At 38.5% G+C, this 27,023-nt stretch overlaps 4 protein-coding genes and 1 pseudogene across 4 annotated transcripts; 3 read left to right on the forward strand and 2 right to left on the reverse strand.

Moving 5' to 3' along the window:
* The first annotated feature begins 345 nt into the window (after positions 1 to 345).
* Positions 346 to 4,903, forward strand: LOC120276688 (annotated as a pseudogene).
* Positions 4,904 to 4,995: 92 nt separating this feature from the next.
* Positions 4,996 to 8,271, reverse strand: LOC120276686 (nucleobase-ascorbate transporter 3-like). The gene is given in 15 exon segments (XM_039283357.1): positions 4,996 to 5,304; positions 5,376 to 5,403; positions 5,405 to 5,528; positions 5,615 to 5,692; positions 5,769 to 5,860; positions 5,978 to 6,036; positions 6,121 to 6,207; positions 6,279 to 6,375; positions 6,462 to 6,646; positions 6,734 to 6,793; positions 6,878 to 6,953; positions 7,043 to 7,143; positions 7,261 to 7,437; positions 7,558 to 7,655; positions 8,107 to 8,271. Coding segments are annotated over 15 exon segments (1,551 nt in total). The 5' UTR covers positions 8,252 to 8,271; the 3' UTR covers positions 4,996 to 5,160.
* Positions 8,272 to 12,750: 4,479 nt separating this feature from the next.
* LOC120276690 lies at positions 12,751 to 13,351 on the forward strand. Its single transcript, XM_039283359.1, has one exon. The coding sequence runs from the start codon at positions 12,805 to 12,807 to the stop codon at positions 13,231 to 13,233; it is 429 nt and encodes a 142-aa protein (XP_039139293.1). The 5' UTR covers positions 12,751 to 12,804; the 3' UTR covers positions 13,234 to 13,351.
* Positions 13,352 to 14,187: 836 nt separating this feature from the next.
* On the reverse strand, positions 14,188 to 16,184 carry LOC120276691. Its single transcript, XM_039283361.1, has 2 exons — positions 16,131 to 16,184; positions 14,188 to 14,737 (listed from the first exon to the last, which is right to left on the reverse strand). The coding sequence occupies exon 2, from the start codon at positions 14,726 to 14,728 to the stop codon at positions 14,303 to 14,305; it is 426 nt and encodes a 141-aa protein (XP_039139295.1). The 5' UTR covers positions 14,729 to 14,737; positions 16,131 to 16,184; the 3' UTR covers positions 14,188 to 14,302.
* On the forward strand, positions 15,237 to 16,025 carry LOC120276689. The gene has a single exon (XM_039283358.1). The coding sequence runs from the start codon at positions 15,329 to 15,331 to the stop codon at positions 15,755 to 15,757; it is 429 nt and encodes a 142-aa protein (XP_039139292.1). The 5' UTR covers positions 15,237 to 15,328; the 3' UTR covers positions 15,758 to 16,025.
* Positions 16,185 to 27,023: the final 10,839 nt, after the last annotated feature.

The following is a 27,023-nucleotide window of genomic DNA, read 5'->3' on the forward strand; positions in this document are numbered from 1 at the left end:
ACTTAACCTTCGAATAGTAGTTTATAGCCCTATATGTGTAACTTAAATTGACAATGATGACGTAGATCACATATACACCTTAATATACATATATATAATGTAATATATATATATATATATAAACGAGTTTCATAATCGAGACTTTTATAAACGAGACATTTGTTCACGAGACTTTAGTCACGACATGTGTCATGAGCCAAAAGCGAGACGAGCTTTTCAGCTTTCGAGCTGCTCGTTTATTAATTGAGCTTGAAAATGATGTTCAATCTTGGCTCGTTTACAATATGAGCTAAATACGAACGAGCCTTTATCGAGCCGAACAACAAGCTATTCATGAACGGCTCGGCTCAAATACACCCCTAGGTGGCGGGCGAGGTCTCAGGCTCCGTCCAAATCCAAAATCCCTAACCCTCTCGATCTCATCCCCAAATCTAGGATCTCACGCACTCGCTCCCAAGCTCTCCACCTCGGGCTGGTGCCGGAGGAGAGCTCGCTTACGGTTGTGAGAGTGGGATTTGGACTGGAGCATTGATCGGTCGGCGCTGACGGTTGGTTTGAGGATGGAGATGCCTATAATGCATGACATTGATCGGTATGAGCTGGTGAGGGACATTGGGTCTGGGAACTTTGGGATTGCGAGGTTGATGCGGGACAAGCAGAGTGGGGAGCTCGTCGCAGTCAAATACATCGAGCGGGGTGAGAAGGTCCATGATTCCCCTTTTCGTTTGTATTGCTTCAATCCTTCTGACATGATGAAATTCATGGTTTTTGAGGAAAAATAGTGAAATTTAGTTTAGGAGGTATATGTCTTTATATTTTGTGTATTTGTGCAAATTTACGAGCTTTGCAGTGTTTTGAGTTAATTTTGAAGTAATTTTTGGGTTGAGCTTGAATTGTTTAACTTGCAATTGCTATTTAGCAGCTTCAGAGGCTTAGAAGCTATGATTTTTTTCCCCTGAGCTTGTTTCAAGAATGGATAATCTGTTGCTTATGAATTGCATTATGATTGTATGTAGATTTTTCATATTGATTTGAACGAACTGATAGGTTGTCTGCAATTTTTGAATGCTTATGTACATAAAACTTTTGAATAAATCCTAGCAAGTTAGTTCTTTTATTTGTCTATTAAAATGAATTTTTTCTATATCTTTTTTGATTGATAAGGTTGTGGTTTATTTCAGCTCATTAATCTGTTTTAACATTTGATAGTGTGTAGAAAGATGATTTTCATCATATCATCTTTTGAACAGATTGATGAGCATGTGAAGCGAGAGATTATTAACCACAGATTATTGAAGCACCTGAATATTATTAGGTTCAAAGAGGTGAAGATTATAAGACCGAGTAATTACTTATATTTTGTGAATAGGCAATGCATTTTCAGTTGACTATTCAACTTATAATCTATTTGTAGGTTGTTTTAACTCCTACCCATCTGGCAATTGTTATGGAATATGCTTCTGGTGGAGAGCTTTTCAAGCGCATATGCAATGCTGCTTCAGTGAGGATGAGGTATTGTACTTGACCGGCATATTTTCCTTGCACTTTCAGACTTTCTCTACTTGTTTGACGACTAACGTTGTGTCTTTCTCTTTGCCCGGAAGGCCCGCTTCTTTTTCCAACAACTTATATCAGGTGTTAGCTATATTCATTCAATGGTATGCAACATGAGACTCCCACTGCAGTTGTTTGGCTTGAATTTTCTAGATCATTGAATTATTCTCTATGTTTCCGCCGTCAAGCAAGTTTGTCATCGAGATCTAAAGCTGGAGAATACCTTGCTGGATGGAAGTGATGCTCCTCGCTTAAAGATATGTGATTTTGGCTATTCCAAGGTATGTTTAGCCCTTGTCGACTCTATAAGTTAGCTAGTGGTAAATGATTGACTGTGACTCAACTCATTTAACATAAAGACTCCATAAATTCAATTGTTCGCTTTGTGGGCTAGTATTATATATCTAGCTAATTCTAAGTCCCTACTTTTTCAGTCATCAGTGCTGGATTCTCAACCGAATTCCACTGTTGGAACTCCTGCATATGTTGCCCCTGAAGTTCTAAAGAAGAAGCCATATGATGGCAAGGTATTCGCAATTCTAGTTTGAGAATGACCAGTATACTGCTTTATTTGAGTATATATACTTTAACATTATATTCTGATCTGATTTAACATTTTTGACGTACTAATTCACTTGTCTGGTGATAAGTGGAAATATGTGCAGGCAGAATATTTCAGGTTCATGATGGGTAGTTTCAGGCTCCATTTTTTCCTTTTTCTTTTTATTGTATAGAAAAGGAAAAAAATGAATCAAGATGAACATTTTTTTAGAGGCTTGTTAGGCAGTATGCGTGCTTATTTCCAGGGCTGCGGTTATCTTGACCTTTCTTCACTTTGAAGATGGGTTTGAGAAGTAATTGGAGTTCAGCTGTGCCTAACTGGGAGGTGTTCTTTCTGCTTAATGAAGGTGGTCTAAAGGTCTAAAACCAAGATGATGAGGTAGATGGAAGGGAATAATGGCAATGCATTATAGTGGCTCTTAGGATTATATATATTTGCTTGTTTTAGTATAAAGAAGTTTTGGTGTGATCATATGGATCCGCTTTGTTCTATAATGATTGTTATGTTCACACTTCACACTAAAACTTCTCTATACTAGCATAGGTATATAACATCAAAAGCATCTTGACTGCTGCTACACTTTTGTTGGCATTATCTCCTTCCATCTTCTTCTACTCATCATCTCACTTTTAGACACTTAAAATCAAAGTCACTGTTGTTCTTTATGAGAAGCTAATCTTGTTCTGCCCTGAACCTAATTTTTTTTATTTGTTTACCATGTGTACATGCAACTGCAATATGATGCTCTGTTTTGACTTTTCTCCTCTCCGTTACCTAGCAGAATTGACAAGGCTCTATGTGAACTAAATAGAATTTATGTATTACAGTTATAATTTTTGTTTGTTAACAATTTCTCACTTTGATATGTGCCTTGAATATCAAAAGATTGCTGATGTGTGGTCATATGGAGTGACTCTGTAAGTGATGCTAGTTGGTGCATATCCTTTCGAGGACCCAGAAGATCCTAAAAACTGTTTACACTTTGATATGTGCCTTGAATATCATACACTTTGATATGTGCCTTGAATATCAAAAGATTGCTTGTTTTAGTATAAAGAAGTTTTGTTGTGATCATATGGATCTGCTTTGTTCAATAATGATTGTTATGTTCACACTTCACGCTAAAACTTCTCTATACTAGCATAGGTATATAACATCAAAAGCATCTTGACTGCTCCTGCACTTTTGTTGTCATTATCTGCTTCCATCTTCTACTCATCATCTCACTTTTAGACACTTAAAATCAAAGTCAAAGTTGTTCTTTATGAGAAGCTAATCTTGTTTCTGCCCTTAACCCAATTTTTTTAATTTGTTTACCATGCGTACATGCAACTGCAGTATGATGCTCTGTTTTGACTTTTCTCCTCTCCGTTACCTAGCAGAATTGACTAGGTTCTATGTGAACTAAGTAGAATTTATGTATTACAGTAATAATTTTTGTTTGTTCACAATTTCTCACTTTGATATGTGCCTTGAATATCAAAAGATTGCTGATGTGTGGCCATGTGGAGTGACTCTGTATGTGATGCTAGTCGGTGCATATCCTTTCGAGGATCCAGAAGATCCTAAAAACTGGTTTAAGGCTATAGAGGTGGAAATTAGTTTCTTATTGTTTTATTACAGTGTTTATCAGATTATTTGATCAAATTCTCTTCTGTAACAGAGAATTTTGGCTGTCAAATATTCTATTCCAGACTACGTTCACATATCGCATGGGTGCCGACACCTAATCTCAAGGATTTTTATTGCCAATCCTGCAAAGGTACATTCTATTTCTTATGTGTTTATATTTTTGCAAGCCTGAGGGTGAAGTTGCTGTGAGTTCTAATCTATTGCCCGGCCATTTACAAATGTAGTCATGGATTAAATTGGCATGGATGAGTTGTTTTATATAAAAATAATGGGAAGACCTCAGGCATGATATTAATGCATTAACTGATCCAATACCTGCCCACCTGGACAGACAGAGGCATAGGAGCTATATTTCTTTGTTTTGATTGCGAGTAATGGACTAAAATATGCTGTTTAGATTAAACAGGTTTCCTCAAAGTAAAAGAAAAAAAAAGGGGGGGCACATCAATTACCTCCAAATTCATATTGTTATTAGAAATTTTTAATGAACTGGATGAGTAATTAGTATTAAGGCTATGATTGTAGGTTTTCTTTTAGTTTTGGTATGGAATGAATCTACGATGCTTCAGCTTTGATAGTCTGTTTTAACTAAATATTATCAAGCAGATAAGATAAACCCGTAACCCTGTATTTTCCATCAAGGAATAGTGATATGGAGAATCTTTATCTTTTAAGTAGAGCTTCATTTTGTTTATTCCAACATCTACTGTTGCCATAACCCATTGTAATCTTAATGTGAATACGCAGAGGATAACAATGAATGAGATTCGCAACCATGAATGGTTCCTGAAGAATCTTCCAGCAGAATTGATGGATGAGAACATGTCGAGTGACCAATACGAGGAGCCTGATCAACCAATGCAAAGCATTGACCAGATAATGCAGATCATTGAAGAAGCAACCCCCTCCAGCTGCTACCCATACTTTCGGTTATGAGCTCGATCTTGAAGACGACATGGAGGATTTGGACTCTGACCATGATCTTGATGTGGAGACCAGTGGGGAAGTGGTGTTTGCCACGTAATTTTTCGTGCTTTCTGTGTACCTTACTGGAATTTAGCCTTAGTAGCAGAGTTTTGGAGAAACTGAGCTTGTTTTGAACTGAAGATACATGTATAGAAACAACTCTTGTTACTCATACTATCCCCTTTGTCATCTTGGAGTAAACAGTACATCTACCATGTATTGTATGCATTGAGGTCATTTTATTGTGATACACGGTTTAAAAAAGAAAAAAAATGCCCAATTCTGATAACCGCATAGGTTCATTGTTTCTCAACATTATACCAATTATGGTAGCTTTGAATGATAGATTTGAACAGGAAATAAACATTTATGTAACAGTCTGTACTGAAGTTCACAGATATAAAAAGGGGACAATTTTCAGAGGTATCTGGTTGGAATGATTTCATTTATTTTGATTGGAAGGGAAGCCACCATGCAAGACCTCTATCCGCATCCGTGTTCACAACCTCCAGTGTGTTATCCAGCACCGTCGCGACTATCATTGCCACAGTCGGAGCAGATGAGAAAACAGTGTTTAGTATCTCATCGAACTGCAAATCCATAACAGATGATTAAAACACATTATCTGAGCTCAATTCTTACAGTATTTAGTTTTACTTACCCATCCAGCATTGGTCTTGACAGGTCCATGATGCAGTGAACTCATTGAAATATTGCGGGACTGACATGCCGAGGAAGAGCGAGAGACCGATAATGTATAGGTTTCTCATTGAGTTGTTGTTTGAGAACTGAATAAATGAGATTACAACAGCAGCTGCAATTTTGAATGGCAATGAGGCAAAAATAAGCCAACCATGCCGAAGATAAGTAATGCTTTCGAATCACTCAGTGTCAACTCACCAACAATGCCGAAGAGAACACAGTACATGGCAGCAAATATTGGAAAAGGGATTGAAGCGAAGAAAGCGCCAAACTTCCCTGAAAATACAGAGAAATTTTCCAGGCATCAGGTTAATGTACTATTTATTCTGTTTTGGAGTTAAAAATAACATACCAAAGATTGAGAAAAATATCATAAAACCGGATGATATCTGCACAACTCTTCGACTTCCTACTCGAGTCAATCCAAGAAGTCCTGCATTTTCACTGCACAATCACTCCATTTACTCAGCAAGCAGTCATTGGAATACTTGACAAAATGAAAAGGAAGTGATACATAAAAAAAACTTGCCCATTTCAGATTAGAGTTCATAATTGCCTTACACTGATGCAGTTGAACCAGCAGCAGCACCGAATATTCCTTCGAGCAGCATTCCGACACCCTGTTTCAGCCATTGTTAGCATCTAAGCACAACTTTGGAGAGCTCAATCATTAAGTGATACAACTGAACTAAGTCTCGACAAACCTGCAGACCAATGCTTCGGGTAAGAACATGAGCAGGTGGTGGTGTTGCACCGGCTAGGCGCGCTGCCGCGTAATATGTTCCGCTTGACTGCAATGGCATGTAATGGTTAAGACTGCACATAACTAGATAGGTAAACTGATTAAACTATTTCATTGTACCTCAACAGCTGCAACAAGTGTTGCACCCATCATTCCGAATACATGGCTTGCGCTAAATATCGGCGCACCCCACTGAAATGGGTATGGAATTTTTATCCTGGATGATTGAAATGAAGTATGGTGTTTATTTTCCAGCTAGGAACAACAATTAGTATGAAGTTTGAACAGATAAGTAGTTCTTACCATGGAGCAGATGACATAAGGTATGTTCGATCGGTACGGCAATGAATCTTTGTCTTCTCAGGGACATTGTTGTATGCGCCACCGACAGTAAGGATCGCCGCAAAAGACCACACCACGACAATGCAGAGAAGTAACGCGAACCTCTCAAACATTAATTGTGTCCTCTCATGGATGTTCTTCATATACTGCAATAGAAAATGTGTATATATATAAATTCATGTCCTTGCAATATAAATATCATTTATGTATGGAATTGTTTAGCAGTATGTTACTTGTTGGATGATAACCAATATTATTAACATCGGCAATCCAATCTCCACACATTTTCCAACCTGATTCTCAAATAAAGAAAACATTAAAAGATACTCGAAACGAAAGTAATTGTTAAAGAGTTGCTAATAGATATCTAGATTTACCTGAGGGAAACCGCGCTCAAACTGGCCAAGACCGACGACACAAACAACGGGAACGATAACAACAGGACTAAAGAATCTGAAAATTCATCCGTTAAACTAAAACATTAATTACAAATACAATGGTTAAAGATTTAAGAAAAATTTAAAGCTAATGAGAAGAAGCACCTTGAGTAGTTACCCCATGCTTTGGTATATCCGATAACAATATTAAGGCATGAAGAAATGATTAAAGCTCCTTGAATAGCTCGCATGGTATGAACAAATCTCTGCAATCTCCCTGAAAGTTTGATCAGCACTGAATTGCACAAATGAACTTAAATTACAACACAAACACAAAGAATGCAATCGGCGCAATCACACCGATTGTTATCAAGCAACATTACCTCGTGCTCATCGTCAAAAGGTCGCAAGGTGAAGTCTCGGATTATAGATATCACAGGGATGATAAATGCAAAGGATGGGCTCATCACTGTTGGGAGTCTGGTTCCAATGAATGTTTGCAGTAAAGTATTCACTCCAGTCATAAACAACATCGTCTGAATTGTGCGTGCCTTATCGCCCTGTTTCCGAAGAAATCAAAGAAAAAAATAGCATAAAAACAGATTGCTTTCAAGTTTCAACAAACATATAAAATAAAAAACCATGAGAATGGAAATCAAGAGATGGGGAAAAGGATTCACATGGTTCCCTCCCATTTGGGGAACAAGAACAGTGGCTAGCATAACAGCTGTTCCCAGCATCACAATGTAGTGTTGAAATCCAAGTATAATTGCTTCATCTGTAGATTTTCAACCCATTAATGAATCAATTAACTCAATATACATCATCAAAATCAAGAAAAGAAGGACATTACTTTCAGATTCATGACTAAAGACAGTAAATTATATCTAGAAAAGTTTCAAAAATCAACAAATCTTACACTTAAAAATGGGTCAAAGCCTCAAATTAAATTGCTTCAGTAAATCAATTACTCAATATACATCATCAAAATCATGAAAAAAGTCTCAAAAATCAACAAGTCTATACTTTAAAATGACTAAAAATCTTAAACTAACTGCTACAGCTATAAGATTTAATACTAGTAATGAATCAAGTAACTCAATATACATCATGAAATGTAAGAAATTTTGTTTTAAGAAACAATAGAAAACTTACAAATCCCCATAAAAATATCATCTTGAAGAAAAAAAAAAAATAAAAGCAGAGAAAAAGAGTTGCAAAGAGCTTACGCCAAGAGGGGTTGGAGTGAATGCAGAAGTGAAGGTGGTGGAGCTGCTCCAATGGAGGATGGACAGGGCCTCCGCCAGCCACCGGAGGCCTCAACGGCGGCGGTGGTTGAACCGGTGGATGTGCAGTGGTGCTGGTCTCCACCATCTCCTCTGAGTCCTCTCTGTTGCTTCTCAACGTTCCTGTTGTTGTTCTTCTTCTATACACATATATATATACTGTGTTTTTTTTTTACTTAACCCCCTTATTCTTTTTATTATTATTAATTCTCTTTTTTTTCTCTCCTTTAAATTGTATTTTTTGCACGTGAACCCTCATTATTTTATAATTATAAATATTTTTTTCTTCGGTTCAAATCACATGAAATATTTATTTTTGTATTTTAATTATAAATGTTTCTATCTTGAGTGGCCATAGCTCCATAAGCAAAGAGAAGCAAATTAGAAGGTTAATTGCAATAGCTAACGCGATAAAGTATTCCTCGGTCAGCATAAAAAATCAGGCTATGAGATGCTAGTAGAGTAGAGAGAGTTTTGAGAGCAAGCACCTTTGCTTTGCTTGCAGTTTAGTGTCTTTGAGTTCCTAGAGATTCTTTTATCTTTGTTGTTTTCATTTTATTCTCTATTGGTGTTTGCATTTCTTTTTTTTTTGTATCTCTTATGTACTTTATTAACTTCCACTTTTAATGAACTGTCTTGTTGTTCATTCTTTTTAATACATGTGATTTATTCATTTTTTTTAACAAAAAAATTAAATAAAAATTAAATATTTTTTTTTATAATTAATAAATTGAAATCATATTACTCTTGTTAGTGCAACCACACTATTTATTGGCATGATTTGACACCTAGACCAAGTGACGTGGCAATCAAGGTGACAAAGCATAATTGATGATGTGGCAAGCATGTTGACATGGCAAGGAGATTTGGAGTGCAAGGCAAATATCTTGAAGATCTTGGTGGATCTATTTTTAGTAAGTCTCTAACATGGAGCCAAATATCTTGAAGATCATGATGAAGCTATCTTAAAGATCTTGGTGGAGTTATCTTTGGCAATGCATTACAACTTGAAGACAAGATCATATCAAGACCATATTTAGGGTGATTTGATTGAAGACTAAATATGGTGGAGCTTAATTAAAGAAAGATCTATTCATGGTGTGAATGAAGATATGATTTGAAGAATCCTTGATGAGAATTATTGAAGTCTATTAACGGCAAGATTTGAGGACCAAACTTGGGTGAATTGAAGATCAAGTTTGGAGAATCTTTGAAGACCAAATTTAGGAAGATTGAAGACTAGGGTTTGGCAAGTTTCATGAAGACGCACAGGGACGTCGCGCCCTTGCGAGGGACTGCGTGATGAGGAGCCGAGGAGGTAGGCTAGTTCGCGCGATCGGGATCGGGAGATTTGGTCGCATCGACTCGGACTAAGCATGACCGGGAGGTTGATGGGTCTTGAGGTCGTCCGCAACGTAACGGAACTCGATCAAGTCGTGATCAGGGCTATGTTGCAACTTATGTTACAACAGGGAGTTCAGCATGACTAATTTCAGGTGTTTTTAAATTAGTAGCCGCGGAGATTCTAAAAGAGGTATGTGCTATATTTGGGATGTTGAGGCGTCTATATAAGTTACCTTGCTCGTAGATTGTAAGGTGTGACTCTTGAGTGACTCTTTGAGGAGAGTGTGTGAGCACCAGACAATCTAGAGAGGGTAGTGATCTTTATTGTTGAGAGTGTGAGTGACAAGTGTTTGTACTCATCTATCTTTACCTCTTTTAGTGGATTATTTATCTCCGGGCTTGGCCCCCCAGACGTAGGCGAGTAGACGCCGAACTGGGTTACCAACGTTGTGTGTCTCCTTGTGTTTGTTTGTGTGCTTTTTCTTTATTGGTTTGTGTGAGACTTCTATGAGTGCTTAAGTGCTACTTAATACCCACAAACCACACTAAAGGAACTAACAACTCTATCAAAAAAAATTTATGCCCAATAAAATTAATTCCATTGTGTAAAACGAGTATGAAATATTTAAAAAAATTTCAATTTGAGTCTTAGTCACCGTAGTGAATATGAATTTTTGGTTAAGTTTTGATGTCAAAACCTTGTCCAAATTAAAACTCGCATGTGGCTTTTTATCATAGTACTTTTGAATTAAATTAAATATTTGGTTACTTTCACTCATCTCGTTTAAATTGTGGTTTTTCATTTAACTCCCTCTCTTTTGTTTATTACTATCAAGTCCTTGTCCTGGAACCGTGATGGCAAGCAAATAAATAAGACGTGAAGAGTGTATGGGCGGCAGCGTGGCGTGTGCCTCGAGATTTCTGACAAAGGGTACTCTATAGGCCAATATTTACGATTATGCCACTATTTAACAGGCGCATAGTAGTTAGTTGACGGGTAGTTTAGTAGTTATGAGTTTCATTAAGGGTATTTTGGGAAATCAAATAAAGGGCACGTGGTGAGATTTGACTTTGCATGGGACGTTATTAGGCTATTGGCACCGACACGCATCGTTTTGGGGTAAGATGTAAATATATTAATATAAATATAATAGGAAGAAAGTAACACAATCTCCTAAGAAAAGCCCTTAATAACTTTTCCATATTCTCAAAACATTATTATGATTTTTTTTTTAATTTTAAAATTTTTAAATATAAAATAAAGAGTAATATAAAACTCATTGATATAGCCCACCAAAGATGTGAGTCCTATAGAAATTGCGAGATCAATTTTTTTTTAAAATAAAATAAAATTTTTAAGATAATTCTTCTATTATAATCACTTTCTCAATCTTCTAAGAACCTTCTTAGAAATGCAATATATGGATATTGATTCTTAGCCCTTCGATTATCAATTAACGGTCACGATCATCTTCAGAAATAGTTTCACTATACTTATGAATAGTAGCACAGTAAAAAAGTGATAGACACAGTATTCCAATTTGAACTTTAGATCACCATAATAATGCTCGAATCAATCTAAATTGTCAATTCTGATTTCTACTAAATCCACAGTGGGGAGCAACCAAGCATATATTACACCCACAGCACAACACACCGCCCAGATGAGGGCCAGTACAATATTTTTTACACTGTTAGGTTACTGTTCACTGCATGTATCTTCCTAACTCTCTCCACTAATTCTCTCTCAATCTTTTAATCATTGGGGACGTTCCTGTGAAAGTCCCCAGATGATTTATTTCCTATATATATATATATATATTTATATGACATGCGGCTTTCAAAGAGTCCAATATCAATTTTGAAAGTGATCTCGCTTAAAAAAAAAAAAAAAATACTTTTTTTAAAAATAAATAAATCACAAATTCATTAAAGATAAAGAAACCATACAAAAAAACAACTGAGAAAACAAAAACAAACAACTGAGGAAACAAAAACAAACAACGATTGACCGAACAACGAACAAACCATCAAAAGAGAAACATATATAAATAGAAGAAAGAAGCGAAGAAACCACTAACTATCTAATATTTCTAGTGGGAATTAACCATTTGGAAGGCCTAATTCTTCTAACAACTCAAGGAATGTTGCCTAAATGAGTATATCATCATTGTGACATGTCTCAACAACTTTAGAGGTCATTTTCCTCTCACTATTATTATTATTATTTTTTTAATAAAGTGGATAAACCACGAATTTATTAATGAAGAAAGAAACTGGGAAAATAAAGTACAAGTGAGAAAATAACAAACAGAACAAATAGAGGAAAAAGTAAACAGTTATCCTCACCAGAGATGAGGAAAATAAGGAGCATAGAAAAAAGAAAAGGAAAAAGGCAGGGAAATCTAAAGCCGACGAAGTCAGCCATCAGGAGACAGAGGCCAGCTCAGAGACAGCGGTAGCGAATTACTCCTGAGTCGAGTTGGACGCCATATCGTCGGTGAAGTCAGCGGATCTGGAGCGCAAAAAGTTTAAGGAGCGCTTTATCTTTTGAACACCTTCAGAGGCTTCTTGTTGAACACTATTATTCTCTACCGACATTGCAAGCTAGAATCACATAAGTGACCAGAGAATGGAACTTAATATTTATATATACACACAGTGGTTGAAGAAAAAGAACGGGAATCTAAAAGCACTCAGTTCTTCTTCGATTTACTTCTATGTTGTCTAATTGTATTTTATTTTAACAGTTAGTTTATTATGTACCCTACCACAACTAGTGGCTATTATATCTTTGTAACCCTGCTTATCTTTTACAAATATAAGTGGTTTATTTATTTTATTTTTAAAAAAGAAAATTAGCTCCTTTTCCATCTTGCACCAGCTCTTTTGTATTTTGTTATCGTTTTGTTCAATGTACTCTGTTTCTCAGTTTTTTCAGTTTTTAATGTATTGTGGAGTTGATCAAATTAAACTTGCAAACTAACTATAAACAATTAATTAATTTGGTAGAAACGTTCAAACAACTTCCCATAATCCGAAAATACTTTGACTTGGTCAAGTGTTTGCACTTTCAATTCCAATGGACACACTTATTATAAAGCCTACATGTATTGACCATCTCCATGGATTCCATAGTTTTATTCCATATTCTTGAAATATGATTACCAATTTACCAGGTCAAGTTCAGGAAGCAAATGCATCTATAAATAGATACAACTCAAAGCATTCAACCACAACAAGCTTCAACATATATACATTTACAAAACCTCACATTCTTTCTTCTTTATTGCTTCAATGGCATCTCAGACAATCCAGAGCTACCGCAATGGCGCTGAGATTCACAATGGAGATGATCTCTGTAAGAAGAAATCCATTAAACTGCTCGAAGATATCGGTCTTCCAAATGGTTTATTTCCATTGGAAGACATTGAAGAGTTTGGATATAACTGCGAGGCCGGGTTTGTCTGGTTGATTCAAAAGAAGAAGAAGGAACATACCTTCAAGAAGATCAAAAGAGCAGTGTCATATGCTCATGAGGTAACTGCATTTGTCGAGAAAGGTAAGATGAAGAAGATGACCGGAGTGAAGACTAAAGAACTCATGCTTTGGCTCTCTGTTGTTGAGATGTACATTGAGGATCCTTCTTCTAAGAAGATCACTTTCAAGACTGGCACTGGCCTCTCTGATAGCTTCCCAGTTTCAGCATTTGAACTTGAAGAATAAAGAAAGCTAACTGTGTGTGATATTGTTCTCACTTGTACTATGATATTTTTGTGTTTTAAATCATGTTGTTGTCAAATAATTATTGTTGGAAGATCAATAAAATTTGATGCCTTTTGTATTATCAGGACATAATTAAGTTGCATGTATTACAATTCACAAACATTTGTGCTCTAAATACACTTCTTGAAAGCAAATATAACAAAGATGCAAGTTGATTAAAAATGAACATTAGAAACAATAAATAACAATTAATCATATGAGGATGGTGTGAAATACATGGAAATAAATGACTATTGATCAATGTAAGTTTTTTACTCATGGATTGGAAGTAATAATATTCATGGTGAAGCTTGGTCTGATGAAGTATATGCTAATAAACTCAATGTCAAACTGGTAGAGGTCAAAGATTAATGCATTTGGATGAAGTTAACGCAACATCTACTCTTTTTTTATTTATTTCAATATTCTGTCAATAAAATGTAGAGGCTTTTACGGAATGATATAAATATAAAAGCACAAAAACACTTGGTAGAGCTCATCATAAGGACTTTGATCAACAAATTATATATATATATATATATTTATTTATTTTTTTTATAAAGTACATTATATATATGAACATTTATTGACGGTTTACTAACCTAGTTCTGAGAGAATTAATTATTTTAAGATGAGCTTAAACCAATCCAAAAGCTAGGCCAACTATAAGAAAGACCAGGATATACATATATCCATCAATACCAGAATATGTTTAATTAATTGAAATGAGACTAGTAGTTGTAGTAAATCAGAAAACAACATTCACATTGAAATGTTTCAGACATAATGGTTTTGATTTTTAACTGTTCGGTAGCTTATTTGTATTTGAGTAGTGTCTTGTATCTTTTTGTTGTCTTTCTTTTGCTAATAAAATAGCTTTCGAGCTCCTTTTATTCAAAAAACATTCACATTGAATTTTAGCAAAACAGAGTTGTAATTTTTATTCTTGCACAAAGCTTATTGAATGAAGATACAAAGAAAAACTAATGCACTCCTCTAGTGTTTCAAGACATTCTCAGCAATTCTACTACTACTCAAGTTGAAAAGCAGAAGATGGGAAGCTGTCAGAGAGCCCGGTGCCAGTCTTGAAGGTGATCTTCCCAGAAGAAGGGTCCTCAATGTACATCTCAACGACGGAGAGCCATAACATAAGCTCTTTGGTCTTCACTCCAGTCATCTTCTTCATCTTACCTTTTTCAACAAAAGCTGTGACTTCCTGAGCATATGATACCGCTCTCTTAATTTTCTTGAAATTGTGGTCCTTCTTCTTTTTCTGAAGGAGCCAAATGAAGCCTTCGCCGCGATTAAATCCAAACTCTTCAATGTCTTCAAGAGGGAAGAGCCCATTTGGAAGGCCGATTTCTTCTAACAACTCAATGGATTTCTTCTTACAGAGTGCATCTCCGTTGTAGATCTCTGCACCATTGCGATACTTCTCACCAACTTGGGAGGCCATTTTTCGCTTCTAAGAGAGAACAAGGGATGAGAAGCTAAGATTGATAGATGTTAGGCTGATGAGATAGAGAATATATTGGAACTATATATACACATTGATGGAAGAGTAAGAAAGGAGTTGGTCAAATGAGGCTTGCAAGCTAAATAAAAGAGTAGCCAAATTGCTTGAAAGATTCAGTCAATAAGGGTTAGCTAATATCATATATACTATCACTTATTTCCTGAGAAAACAATGAAATAACTAATAATTAGTACGTGAGACAAGATTGATAGATTAAAAAAAAAAAAATACTCGGTCAAGCTACTCTGCCTGTTTTGACAATGTCTAAAAGGCTACAATTCCATTTATAAAATGAATCAATGCACTTATTCTACAGCCTTTTTTGATTGACCCTTTCCATTGATTCCATACTGCATTTTATTGTAGAGGAGTAACAGGTCAAAGTCTTTTATGTTCCTCTTCTTTAATAACCTTATGTATCTATAAATAACACGCTTAATATTTCCATTCCATCAGCACTCAAAGCATCCATTCTCCAAAGCCTCTCTTATTTGCTTGCTTCTATCAGCCCTTAGCTGGAATCAAATAGAAACTCACACAATGGCATCACAGACCATCCAGAGCTACCGCAACAGCGCTGAGATATACAATGGAGATGCTTTCTGCAAGAAGAAATCCATCCAACTGCTCGAAGAGATCGGTCTTCCAAATGGTTTGTTTCCATTGGATGACATTGAAGAGTTTGGATATAACCGCGAGGCAGGGTTTGTCTGGTTGATTCAAAAGAAAAAGAAGGACCATACCTTCAAGAAGATCAAAAGAGCAGTGTCATATGCTCCCGAGGTAACTGCCTTTGTCGAGAATGGTAAGATGAAGAAGATGACCGGAGTGAAGACGAAAGAACTCATGCTTTGGCTCTCTGTAGTTGAGATGTATATCGAGGATCCTTCTTCCAAGAAGATCACCTTCAAGACTGGCACTGGTCTTTCAGATAGCTTCCCTGTGTCCGCATTCGAGCTTGAAGAGTAGAGTCTAAATATTCCAAGTGTTCCAATAATGCTATAAAGCTTGCATCTTGAAATTCTGTTATTCTTGTATTATCTTATCGTAGGTTTGTGTTTCTTGTGGTATAATTATGGAATGTTGAATTATCTATGTAATGCAGTAATTGCTCAAAGATCTAAACTACAATTTCTCCACAGATATCAATGTATGTTGGGATGCATTGCTTGAGTAATATATATACGATAGAATTCATGTAAGTAAATTTGATTAAACAATAACAAAGATATCTGTTTCTAAGGACAGTTGTTTAATTTAAGTAAACTGCTGTAACTTGTCGCAAATAATGTTTCTGAATGCTAGTGAATTATAAGAATAAAGTACCAAGGAAGGCAGAGACCTGTCATATTGATGAAGTCTGAAATTGCAATCTATCAGCAGCTAATCATTGTCATCAGAGAGTTTGATTTTATCCCAGCTTTATCATAATGCAAAAGAAGGCAGCAGCACATCATGTGGTAGTCCAGAACTGTAGATTGCAGCATGACAAGCTCAGCTGCTAAAAAAAAAAAAGAGAAAAGAGAAGACAAGGCTTTTTTGGAACAACAAACACATCAACAGACATAGATTATCAGGAAATTAGGTTCATAATTAGTTCATAATTGAGTTATCATCAAGATTATCATCATCTTATAAACAAGGCAATTGAAGGCAAGCACAAGCAGCCAATGATAAGCTTTATGCAAATGGTGCTTATTCGTGCTTTCCAGTTCAATTCAGACAAATGCATACAGTGAATTGTAACAGGAAGATAGCTTTATTTAAAAACTTTTATGGCCATCAAAATGGGACTTGCTATGAGTTTCCTCCGCAGCCCCGTCTGAACAGTGTTCTCGACCATGAGATTCCTCTGCAGTTCTCGTGAGAACTACCTTGACTCTCATGCAGAACTGCGCAACGCTCGACCTCCCCGTGGCGGATCTCGCGGGGGTTTTCTCGACAAACATCGCAGAAACACTCGCCCACAGACCACACACCCCTCCTCTCTCCACAGAAACCTCTCCTCTCAGTGCAATCAAGCTCCGCAGAACCCTCAACTTCCCAAAAACTCCCCGGTGAGAGAGGGCACCACCTACGCTGATGCTGCTCGATCCCCGCTGTTGGAACCTTTAGCCACCTCTCATCCCGCTCCCCTGAAGATTAGACGTTCGCCGGACTCTGCAGAGCGATGCTCTAAATGCTTGAGAACCGGTCACAGGGTTGATGAATGTCGACACCAGCTCACCTGCAAACGCTGCTCAGGCGCCGACCACCTCGCCTTCCGATGCCCACTCCGTTCTCCTTTTCATCGTCCTGATTCTAAAAAGGCTAGAATCCGCTCTAAAATTTTCTCTCAAGAAACCTCCTCCTCGAACCCCAAGTCTCGAGGTTCCACCTCTGAGCTCAAACCTCTCCTTCATATTCCTGCGAGTTCCATCAAGACCTCACTCCGGGTTTCTTTACCTATCACTGAAGCAATTCTAAAGTCGAAGGAAGAACTGAAGAAGATGGTGATTATCAGGGTTTTATCCGGTAACGCTAGCGTCCGCTCACTTCATGACTCTCTCCCTCAGTGCTTGAACACCGACCTTTGCGAGCACATCACTCCCTTCAACAATGACTTTATCCTCACTTTATCCTCTTCCAAAGAAGCAGCAGTGGCCGTGAAGAGAAGCCCTTTAACCCTTATCACTACCTATGGACCTTGCTGTATTTCTTTGTCACACTGGACCGCCGAATTCGGCTCTCACGCGGTGGCCGCCGGCAACTACAACTGGATCAGGATCACGAACCTCCCCCTTCACTGCTGGAACTGGGATTCCATCGTCGACATACTCAAACCGATTGGAGACTTAATTTATGTCCAGAAGAAGGAGCATGTTACCTTGGAGCATCTCAGAACTCTTGTGAGACTTAAATCCTCGACCTCCTTCCCGTTGGAGATCACGGTGGACGTCGGGGTTAGGAGTTTCATCGTCAAATTTGAAGACGACGGAGTTCATACTCTCCGATCCAAGCTTGCGCAAGGACCGACGACTTACCCTCCGGCTCACCTCCGACCAGCTCAGCCCTCCAGCAACCTCATTTTTGTATCCAAATCCGATAAGGGCAAAGCGCCTTTGGTGCAACCTCCCGTTGATATCCCTTCTGGCAAGGCCGTCGAGCATTGCTCCAGCCTTGGCCTTTCTTCTGGGAGAACCGATAGCGGATCTCAGGGAGGATTTTCGCTTTCTTCCGGTGACCGGCTACTCGCCGGAACCCCTGAGCTCCCATCGGCATCTCGTGAGTGCACTGGGGGACATACTGCACTGTCGCCATGCAGTGGAGACGTGATAGAGGAGCTCCCTACAGCCGTTCATCTGCCTCGTGATGAGCTCCCATCCATCCGTTTTGGAACCTTGCCTTCGTCCCCTCTGCCTCGAGATAAGGCCTCCCGTGATTCCTGCACTCCACGTGACTGTGTCCCTGATTCTTTAGAGAAACCTCGAGATGATATTTCTCCCGATCGGCCATCTCTTCGTATTCGACACTCTGATCAAATCCCTGCTCTTCCATCGGATGAGATGCCTCGAGATCCATCTTGCCTTGATCAAAGCACATTCACTTCTTTAAAGTCCACTTTGCCTCGTGATAAGCGCACTCTGGATCTCCCCTCAGACACTGATTTAATTATTCAAGATAAGCATCACTCTAAATCACTAAATTATTTATCTGATAAGGCATCTCTACCAAGTGATTCTCACACTTCACAACCTAACCCTGATCTTGGACAGGGTTTCTCCCTTGAACCTGCTTTATAGGGAATTACCCCTCCTCATCTGCAAGATAATCCTCCTATTATACCCATCCCAGAGGGTTATAAAATGGATCTTCTTTTTTGGAGGATGGACCCTGGTGCCATGCATCAACTCTGAGAAATTTTATGATCTTGATCCCATTCCACAGAATTTCCCAGTTGATTCCCCTTCTGATGAAGAACTTCTCGACTGGGGGAAAGATGAGAACATTCTTGATCAGGACATGGACGACTCTGATTTCCTCCCTGATGACAACTGCATCATCCTGGAAGACCATGTCTCCCCCCATATTGACACTGCTCCAGTTATCTCTGAGCCCTCAGCAGATATCTCAAAACATCTCCACACCAGTCCCAAACAGCTTAGAAGAAGCGAGAGACCCAAGAAACCATCAGGACGATGGAATGAAGATGCTGGGTTCGTTCCTCTTCCTCCCCGATCTTCAAAGAAGAAAACCCCTGAAGACCCACGAGAAGGTACGCCCTCAATTTTTAATCCTATTTTTTCATCTTGGTCGGATGCTCAAATTCTTAAATACAGTAATTCCTGTGGCATTAATTTTCTTGGATCACCTAACCACAAAAAAAAATGCATAGACAAAATCAGGTCTACTGAAGCCGATAGGAACTCCAAATGTCCTTCAATCTTAGGGTCTCCTCCGAGACCTAATTAGACATTCCCTGTTTTCATGATTATTTTATGCTGGAATGTCAGAGGTCTTGGCAGACCCTCTAAACGCCACTTAGTGAAAGAAGTTATCTCTAACTCCAAAGCAGAAATTATCTGCCTCCAAGAATCCAAACTCCAAAACATCCATTGCTCTCTTTGGAGAACAATCGGAGGTTCCCGCTTTGATTCTTTTGATTTCTTGCCAGCCCAAGGCTCCGCTGGTGGAATTATTATTGCCTGGAATAGTTCACTTCTTGTCGGTAATCTCCTTCATAAAGGATCCTTTTCAATCTCCATCAATTTCACTAATCGCACCGACAACTCCTCCTGGATCTGTTCTAGTGTCTACGGGCCTAACTCCAGATCCTTAAGATCCAATTTCTGGAATGAACTCCGATCTTTAAGAAACCTCATTACTACCCCTTGGATTATCTGTGGTGATTTTAACACTGTCTTTTCCTTCGAAGACAAAAACTCTGGTATTTCTAATCCTAGAGATATCACCTCTTCCCAGAACCTCCTCTGGAAAGCAGGGAAGAATTAATAAGAGTGGATTTGGCTACTAAAGAGAGTTTGAGATTCTTCCACCTAGCACAGGTACGGTTAAGACGATCAACGAGAGGTTTAAAATAAGACGCATTCAGCTTAAATGGGGAAATCAAAACACCGAGATAAGTGAGGGGAAAGGAAGCAATAGGGAAAGTCAAAATAGCTTTAATACTTCTAGCAACCCTAGAGTTGAACCAAGAAGGTAAATAAATTGAAGATTTAGAGGCGTTGGCGTTTTGACCAGTCAAAGAGGCATAGAATTCCAAACAGAGTTTGATATTTCTGGCGGCAAATCTAGAAACTTTGGTAATAATAACCAAATCATCAGCATACATAAGATGATTAAAATTATAAGACAATCTAGGATCAAATCCTGGAATCATGCCAACATTCAAAGCTTGATTAAGTAAAGAAAAAAGATTTTGAGAAACCAAAATGAAAAGATAGGAAGAAATAGGATCTCCTTGATGAATGCCTCTAGAAGAGGAAATCCAGGTAGAAGGGGATCCATTAATGAGAATAGAAAAAGAGCTAGACTTAAGACAAGCAGCAATCCAATTAGTCCAAGTATTAGGAAAGTTCATTTCGGCTAAAGTGGCAAGAATTGCACTCCAACTAAGCGTATCATATGGCTTTTCAATATCAATTTTGGTTAACATCCTAGGGGGGTCATTAATGCTATGTTCCAAAGAGTGAACAGTCTCTTGAAGGGCTAAGATGTTATCAAAAGTACAACGGCCAGAAACAAAACCAACCTGCTCGTGGCTAATAAGTTTGGGAAGAACACACTTAAGATGATTTGCAAGGATTTTAGAAACAATTTTATAGCAAACGTTGCACAATGAAATAGGACGATAATCTGTAACATACCTTGGCTGATATTTTTTCGGAATAAGAGTAATGTAAGTCCTCCCCCAAGAGGCAGGCATAGTAGAGTTGTCAAAAAAGTACCGAATGGCCTCAAATAAACGATCACCTAATTCTGACCAGAAGAACTTATAAAATTCTGCATTAAAACCATCAGGACCAGGGGATTTACCAGAGGGGAGTTCATGAAGAGAAGAAAAAACCTCATCACGAGAAACTTCTTTAATAAGGTTAAAACCATCCATATCAGATATAGTAGGAAGATCATGAGGCAGAGCATTATAAACATCAAGAAAATTTATATAAGGGTTATCCCTCCAAAGGTTGGAATAGAAGTCAATAAACCTGCTCTCAATATCTGTATGGTTAGTAACATAAGAACCATCCAAATCATAAATTTGAGAAATAACAGTAAAATGGGAACGAATGCGGACTGAATTGTGAAAGAAAGTAGTATTATTATCACCATCCTTGAGCCAAAGAAAATGAGCCTTCTGAGCCCATCTAGAAGAGTTTTGAAACTGAAGAGAATCAAACCTGGAATATAACTCCGAAAGAGAAGAATTGGACTCCTGGTCTAAGTCCTCAACTTTTTCAAGGAGTTTAATTGCAGATTCAGTCTCCTTAATAGCTCTATCTAGAGGGGTCAGACCTGTAACACTCCAAGAAGCGATATTAGAACGCAAGCGAGATAACAAATGGGCAAAAGCATGAATTGGGTTGCCATGAGGGGAAATAGAACAAGCTTCGCGAACTGCATCATGGCATCCAATGTACTCAAGCCAGAAATTATTAAATCGAAAAAAGTGTTTACCTCGGACAAGATTAAGAGTTATAGAAAGAAGAAGAGGTGCATGATCAGAAAAGATGTGAGGTAAGTGTGTTAAAGAGTAGGTAGAGAAAATAGAAACCCAAGCAGAATTAACCAGACATCGGTCTAAGTGAGCCCAGCGACGGGAACTTCCGGTCTGATTATTGCACTAGGTAAACCGAAACCCTGAAAATTTTAAGTCAAAAAGATTGTTACTATCAATGAATTCAGAAAAAACAACGGCTTTACGCGAGTAATAACGATAAGACCCTCCACGATGCTCAGAGCTATTGACAATGGAGTTGAAATCACCCAAAAGGAGCCATGGAAGACCAATATTAGTCATTCCGGATAATTCCAACCAAAGGGAACGCTGAGAGATCATATAATTAGAATTATAAATCACAGAAAGAACCCAATTGATAGAATTATTAGAAGAAATGACAAGATGAAGAGCACGACGAGAGACAGCAATGGGGGTAACATGTCCTAAGGACTTATCCCATAGAACGATAATACCTCCAGAGAAGCCATCTGCAAGTAATGCAGCCCACTCCCAATTTTTTGTGATTTTAGAACAAAAATGGTCAGTTCTATCTGTATTAGCCCTCGTTTGAACAAGACAGATGATCTTGGGCCGATGAGTCCTGATCAAGAACCAAACACGATCAGAGGTTGCTTTGGAGGAGATCCCCCTACAATTCCAGCATATAATGTTGTGGTTAGCCATATAAATGATAAAAAGAGAAAAAGAAAAAAAATTCAAGAGAGAAGACTTCCATAATAAAAGAGATCGAAGTAGACAAAGGACGTGTTGATCTAGATTCAAGAACTTGAATCCCCATTGTCCGTTCTTCCTTACTTTAGGGAAGAACCCATCACATGAGAGCTTTTACGAGCAAAGGTTTCTTTACGGACTTCTTCCTGGTACTGAACAAGAGTCATAGAATCATCAGGACCATCGTCATCATCAGACATTGCATCTTCCGAGTCATCTGAGTCCTCATCCTCTTGATCGCTACCTTCCGGGTTCCCTTCGTCAAGGGCTAAGATGACACGATCAACAGCCATGGCGTGGAGGTTCTCCGAAGGGGAAGTGACTATCTTAGTTGTATTCAGGAGCGATGAATGTAAGATAGGAGGAGGAGACCTAGAACGGGTCATAGATGAATTAACTATTGTGACATTGGGAACATGAGACGTGCCAGGGAGAGAAGATATCTTTGGCTGTCCTGATTCACAAGGAGCTTGGATATGCATCGGGAGAGAGGCCTCTCTGTCAAGTAAAGTGGTGGGATTGACATTTTGAGAAGGCAGAGGGACTGAAGTGTCAAGGTTCGGGTCTCGAGGGGTCAAATCATCCTCCATAGTAACTTGATCCGTATTATAATATTGAAAACGGGAAGCCCGAGAAGAAAAAGAGCCGCCCTACCACGACTTTTGGCACCAACCCAAGTACCTCGGGATGGAACTCCTCGGGGATGAGAAGGAGCACTGTTCTCCTCGGCTGCAGCGCCAACGGGCACCAAATCGGAGCGATGGCCAGCTCCTCGGTCCCGGGCACGACCACGCCGGCGGGAGACTAACATCCAAGAACCAAATTCAGATTCCGGAGTAGAATCAACAGAATTAACTTCGTCTCAGGGATTATTAGCATTAGAATCCATCTCCATTCTCTCAACGACATCCTCGGTCTGAATCGAACTTACCGCCGATCCCTGTGGAACACGGAGAGGTGGAGAAGTCCGGTTCTCCCAGGTTGTTGTTGCATGAGAACAAGAATTGGTTCCATGGCCAATGATCCCACAAGTATAGCAGAACGTAGGCAGCCTTTCATAGAGAACCACGACGAACACCCCGTGAGTATCATCACCGACCCAAAAACCACGGCAAAGTGGTTTTGATAGGTTAATTTCAATGCATACCCTGGCAAATTTGGATCTAGTTAACTTCAGAGTAAATTCATCAACTTTGAAAAGATTACCCAAATGAGATGTAATGGTGTCGAGAGATTCTCCGTCCCACAGCTCAACAGAAAGGTTATGCATATGAACCCAAAGAGCAGCTTGGAAAGTTTCGCGAATGTTGGCTCAAAGAATGGCCTCCAGGGAGCAAGCTGTAAGGTTAACCCATTGAGAGTCCACGGCCCCTCAGTGAGTCGATGTGGCATAGGCAGTGCACGAGAAATTCTTCAAACACCTACCTCTGCATTCATCCTGGCTAATGTTTGAGTATAGGATGGCGTTTGATGTTTCTGGCAGCGCTGCAATGTTGATAGTCATGAAGCCATCAGTCCTATTCTTGCAGTCCAAGGCTGTGAGGCACTCACAAGCTGATGATGCATCCCTGAGAGGCCACTCCTGCGGTGACTTTCGCTTGAACCCATGCAAGCAACTGCATATGGGAAAGACATTGATGTCACACACGTCGTAAGGCCCACAAGTTGAGTATTCCTCACATTGGCTCTTGGGGTAGTACAAGAAGTTATTCCACATGCCGCGCTCTCAACCCATGCAAACAGGGGTTTCACCATGCTCGACCGGGTCCAATACTTGTCCGAGCCACAATCTTTCCGCCTGTTGTGTTGTACATGTGGTACACCTCGTCCTTGTTGCTAACCAAACCGAAACGGAAGCCAGTGAAGCTCGGGTCGCTCTTCTATGTTGCTATACGTGATGCCAATCCATGGCCCGAACGCCACCTTTTAGTTGAACCCCGACCATAAATTGATTTGAGGAATCCTTTTCAAGGTCCATGGATAAGGTGTAGGTCCCCGGAGATGGATCGTTGTTGCTCCGCTAGGAAGTGAGATTGCGGTTAAGACCAGCTTGTCAAGTCCCATCCAAGCTTCATGCCGGAGAGAAGGGTGTCGATCGGGTAGTCAAAGCTCGCCATGCGAACTCACTGCTGTTGGCTTCTCGATAACAAAGTTGGCGCTCATCTAAGAGCCGTGCCACTGGATTGGTAAGGGTCACTCGTGGGCATGGGTGGGAAGATCATGGAGTTGATGGTGAGAGTTCCATTGCCATTTAGTTCTAAGCTTCCATTGGTGTCTCGACAAGGGACTCGGCGGTTGGCAACCCAAACGATTGTTGTTTGGCTTCGTGGGAGCTTGTTGTACCATATTCCAACGTATCGGGTTCTTTTGATCCGCCAGATCGAAGAAGCCTAAGACAAAGGTTTCTTTGGCTGAGACTAAGATTTGGCCATCGTGGAGGGACTGATTAGAGATCAAGGTGTGTGTTGCGATGGAATAATGGAAGATAGCTAAGAGGAAGACAAGTCGGGAAAAGTAATCGTGCCATTATTATGGACCTTCTCATCATGCTCGTATTCAACTTGACCAACAAATGGATTGGTATTAACTATTAAGAGAGAGAGAGAGAGAGAGAGAGAGAGAGAGAACACAAAAGTTGACAAAAAAAGAGGACAACTTTATTTAAAAAAAATTGTAAAGTCACATAGGCAGTTAAATTTGGTGTTTGGTTATATATATATATATATATATATATATATATATTTTTGAGAAAGGCGAAGCACTAGAACCCAAGGACGTGCACATGTGGGGAGCAAAGCTCAACGCGCGTAGGAGTTTTGTTAGATATAACTACATATGTTGTATTATAAGATTTTGTATTTGGTTAGGGAAATTTATAAATTTAGAATTAAAAATCTTTTATATACCAAATATTTTAATATTAGTTTAATGATTTTAAGTAGTATTTATGGAATTTTCATACATTTCTACTATGTTATTTAATAATTTTAATTTATGGTATTGATCATTTAACTATTAATTTTATTATTAAATTATTTTTTACATAAGTTATTAAAATAATTATTAAATTTATTATTAGATTTTATAATTTTACACTCAATAAAAGTATCCATGAATGTTTGATAATACTTGCTTTTCATTAATTGATCACATATAAGTCACAAGTTATGCATATGAAGAAATCTAAAAACAAGGGGTTTGGTTTTACGCCTAATTTGAGCGTAAAACCAAATCCTCATTGGATGTAATCTGAGTTACAGGAAATTTTGGAATCATGTGAATCAAACACTAGATTTTTAAAAACCCATTAACTCAAGTTACATGTAACTCAAAATCCCTCCAAACAAACACTACCTAGTAAAACTCCTTCAAACTTCTTTTAATGGATGGTGATGGAGTCGCTGGGATTGGAGAAGACAAAAGGCATTGATCTTGAACCCAAAGGGCTGGGGAGCGACGTTAACTTGTTCTTGAGTGGTTGTCTTCAACTTTCAATCAAAACCATACCCATCACTCAAACCCTTGCCAAAAATTCCTCAATGAAACCTAGCTTTCGAGCTTTTAACTGTAGACGAAATAGTGCACGGGAGTTCCTTGGGTGTGTTTGACTTGTGTAAATTGCTGGCAGCGCTCGGTACTCAAATCTTCGTAAAAATAGAATTTCTAGTAATTTACATTACCTTGAGCACGCCTGTGCTTTGTGAAGCAGGGCCGTGCTCTAAGCAAGGAGATCGTGCAAGGGCCATGAGCTGAAAATTTCCAATTCCAATAATCTGCATGGCTGCTGCCTGTGCACTTCTCTAGAATGATGCTTTTCCACACTTTATGCTCAGATTCACTCCTTTTTTTTTTTGTCCCAAAAACTTGTTTGCATGCACATTAAAAGCACAAAAATAGCCAAGTAACAATAAAAATAAAAGAAATTCATGTTAGAATTCAAGTAAATTAAAAGTGCATGCAAATGTCATATAACAAATGTGTATATTTTGCACTCATCAACACATCCATACCAAGATGGTGCTTTCTCTGGAATTGTTCTTTTGTACTCATTTCATTCAGAATTGCATTGCTGTTGTTTTTTTTTATCCCAAAACCAATTTACCTGCATATTAACCACATGAATAGAAGTCATGTGACTGTCCCACGCAAGTTCAAATCTAGCTTGGGTGGTTTTTACACTCCAATTTTTTCTTTTAAGAAGTTACACAGATTTCAAAATTTTAATAAAAATTTATAAAAAATTTAAAAATTGTTTTAAAATATATAAAGAATTTATGTAAACGCTATTTTTCATTAGAGATAATCGAGTTATTGAATAAATTTTTTGTACACTGCCTTTTAACTCCCTTACCAGAGGGTACTTGTTCCACCACTAGTTGTAGTGGTCCCTCAATGGTGGAAATGGATGCATTTAAACACCTAAAATCATTGGAAGATGGCTATGATTTTATGTTATATGAGTTATGCCTGTAATGTGTTCGATATAATGTCTGAGTGAACATGTCCTTATTTTTTGATTGTTCTTCAATTTGAATTGTGAAATAGAGTGTCTCTATAAGAGAAGATTCCACCACCATAACTACGAGAGCCTTTGCATGCCCAAGCTTTGGAGATTTCTGATCCAGAAATCACAACGCTCCAAGTTAGACAATGAGTAGAGAAAGAAGTGTTGTTGGTTTCCTTTTAACAGATGGGTTCAAGTGACAAATGCATGACAAGCAATATAAAACCCAAACATGGGTAAAGTAAAAATGCTGCGTATTATCTTGGAATCCAATGCCC

Source organism: Dioscorea cayenensis, chromosome 15 (genome assembly GCF_009730915.1).
Source record: "Dioscorea cayenensis subsp. rotundata cultivar TDr96_F1 chromosome 15, TDr96_F1_v2_PseudoChromosome.rev07_lg8_w22 25.fasta, whole genome shotgun sequence".
Classification (NCBI taxonomy): Eukaryota; Viridiplantae; Streptophyta; class Magnoliopsida; order Dioscoreales; family Dioscoreaceae; genus Dioscorea; species Dioscorea cayenensis.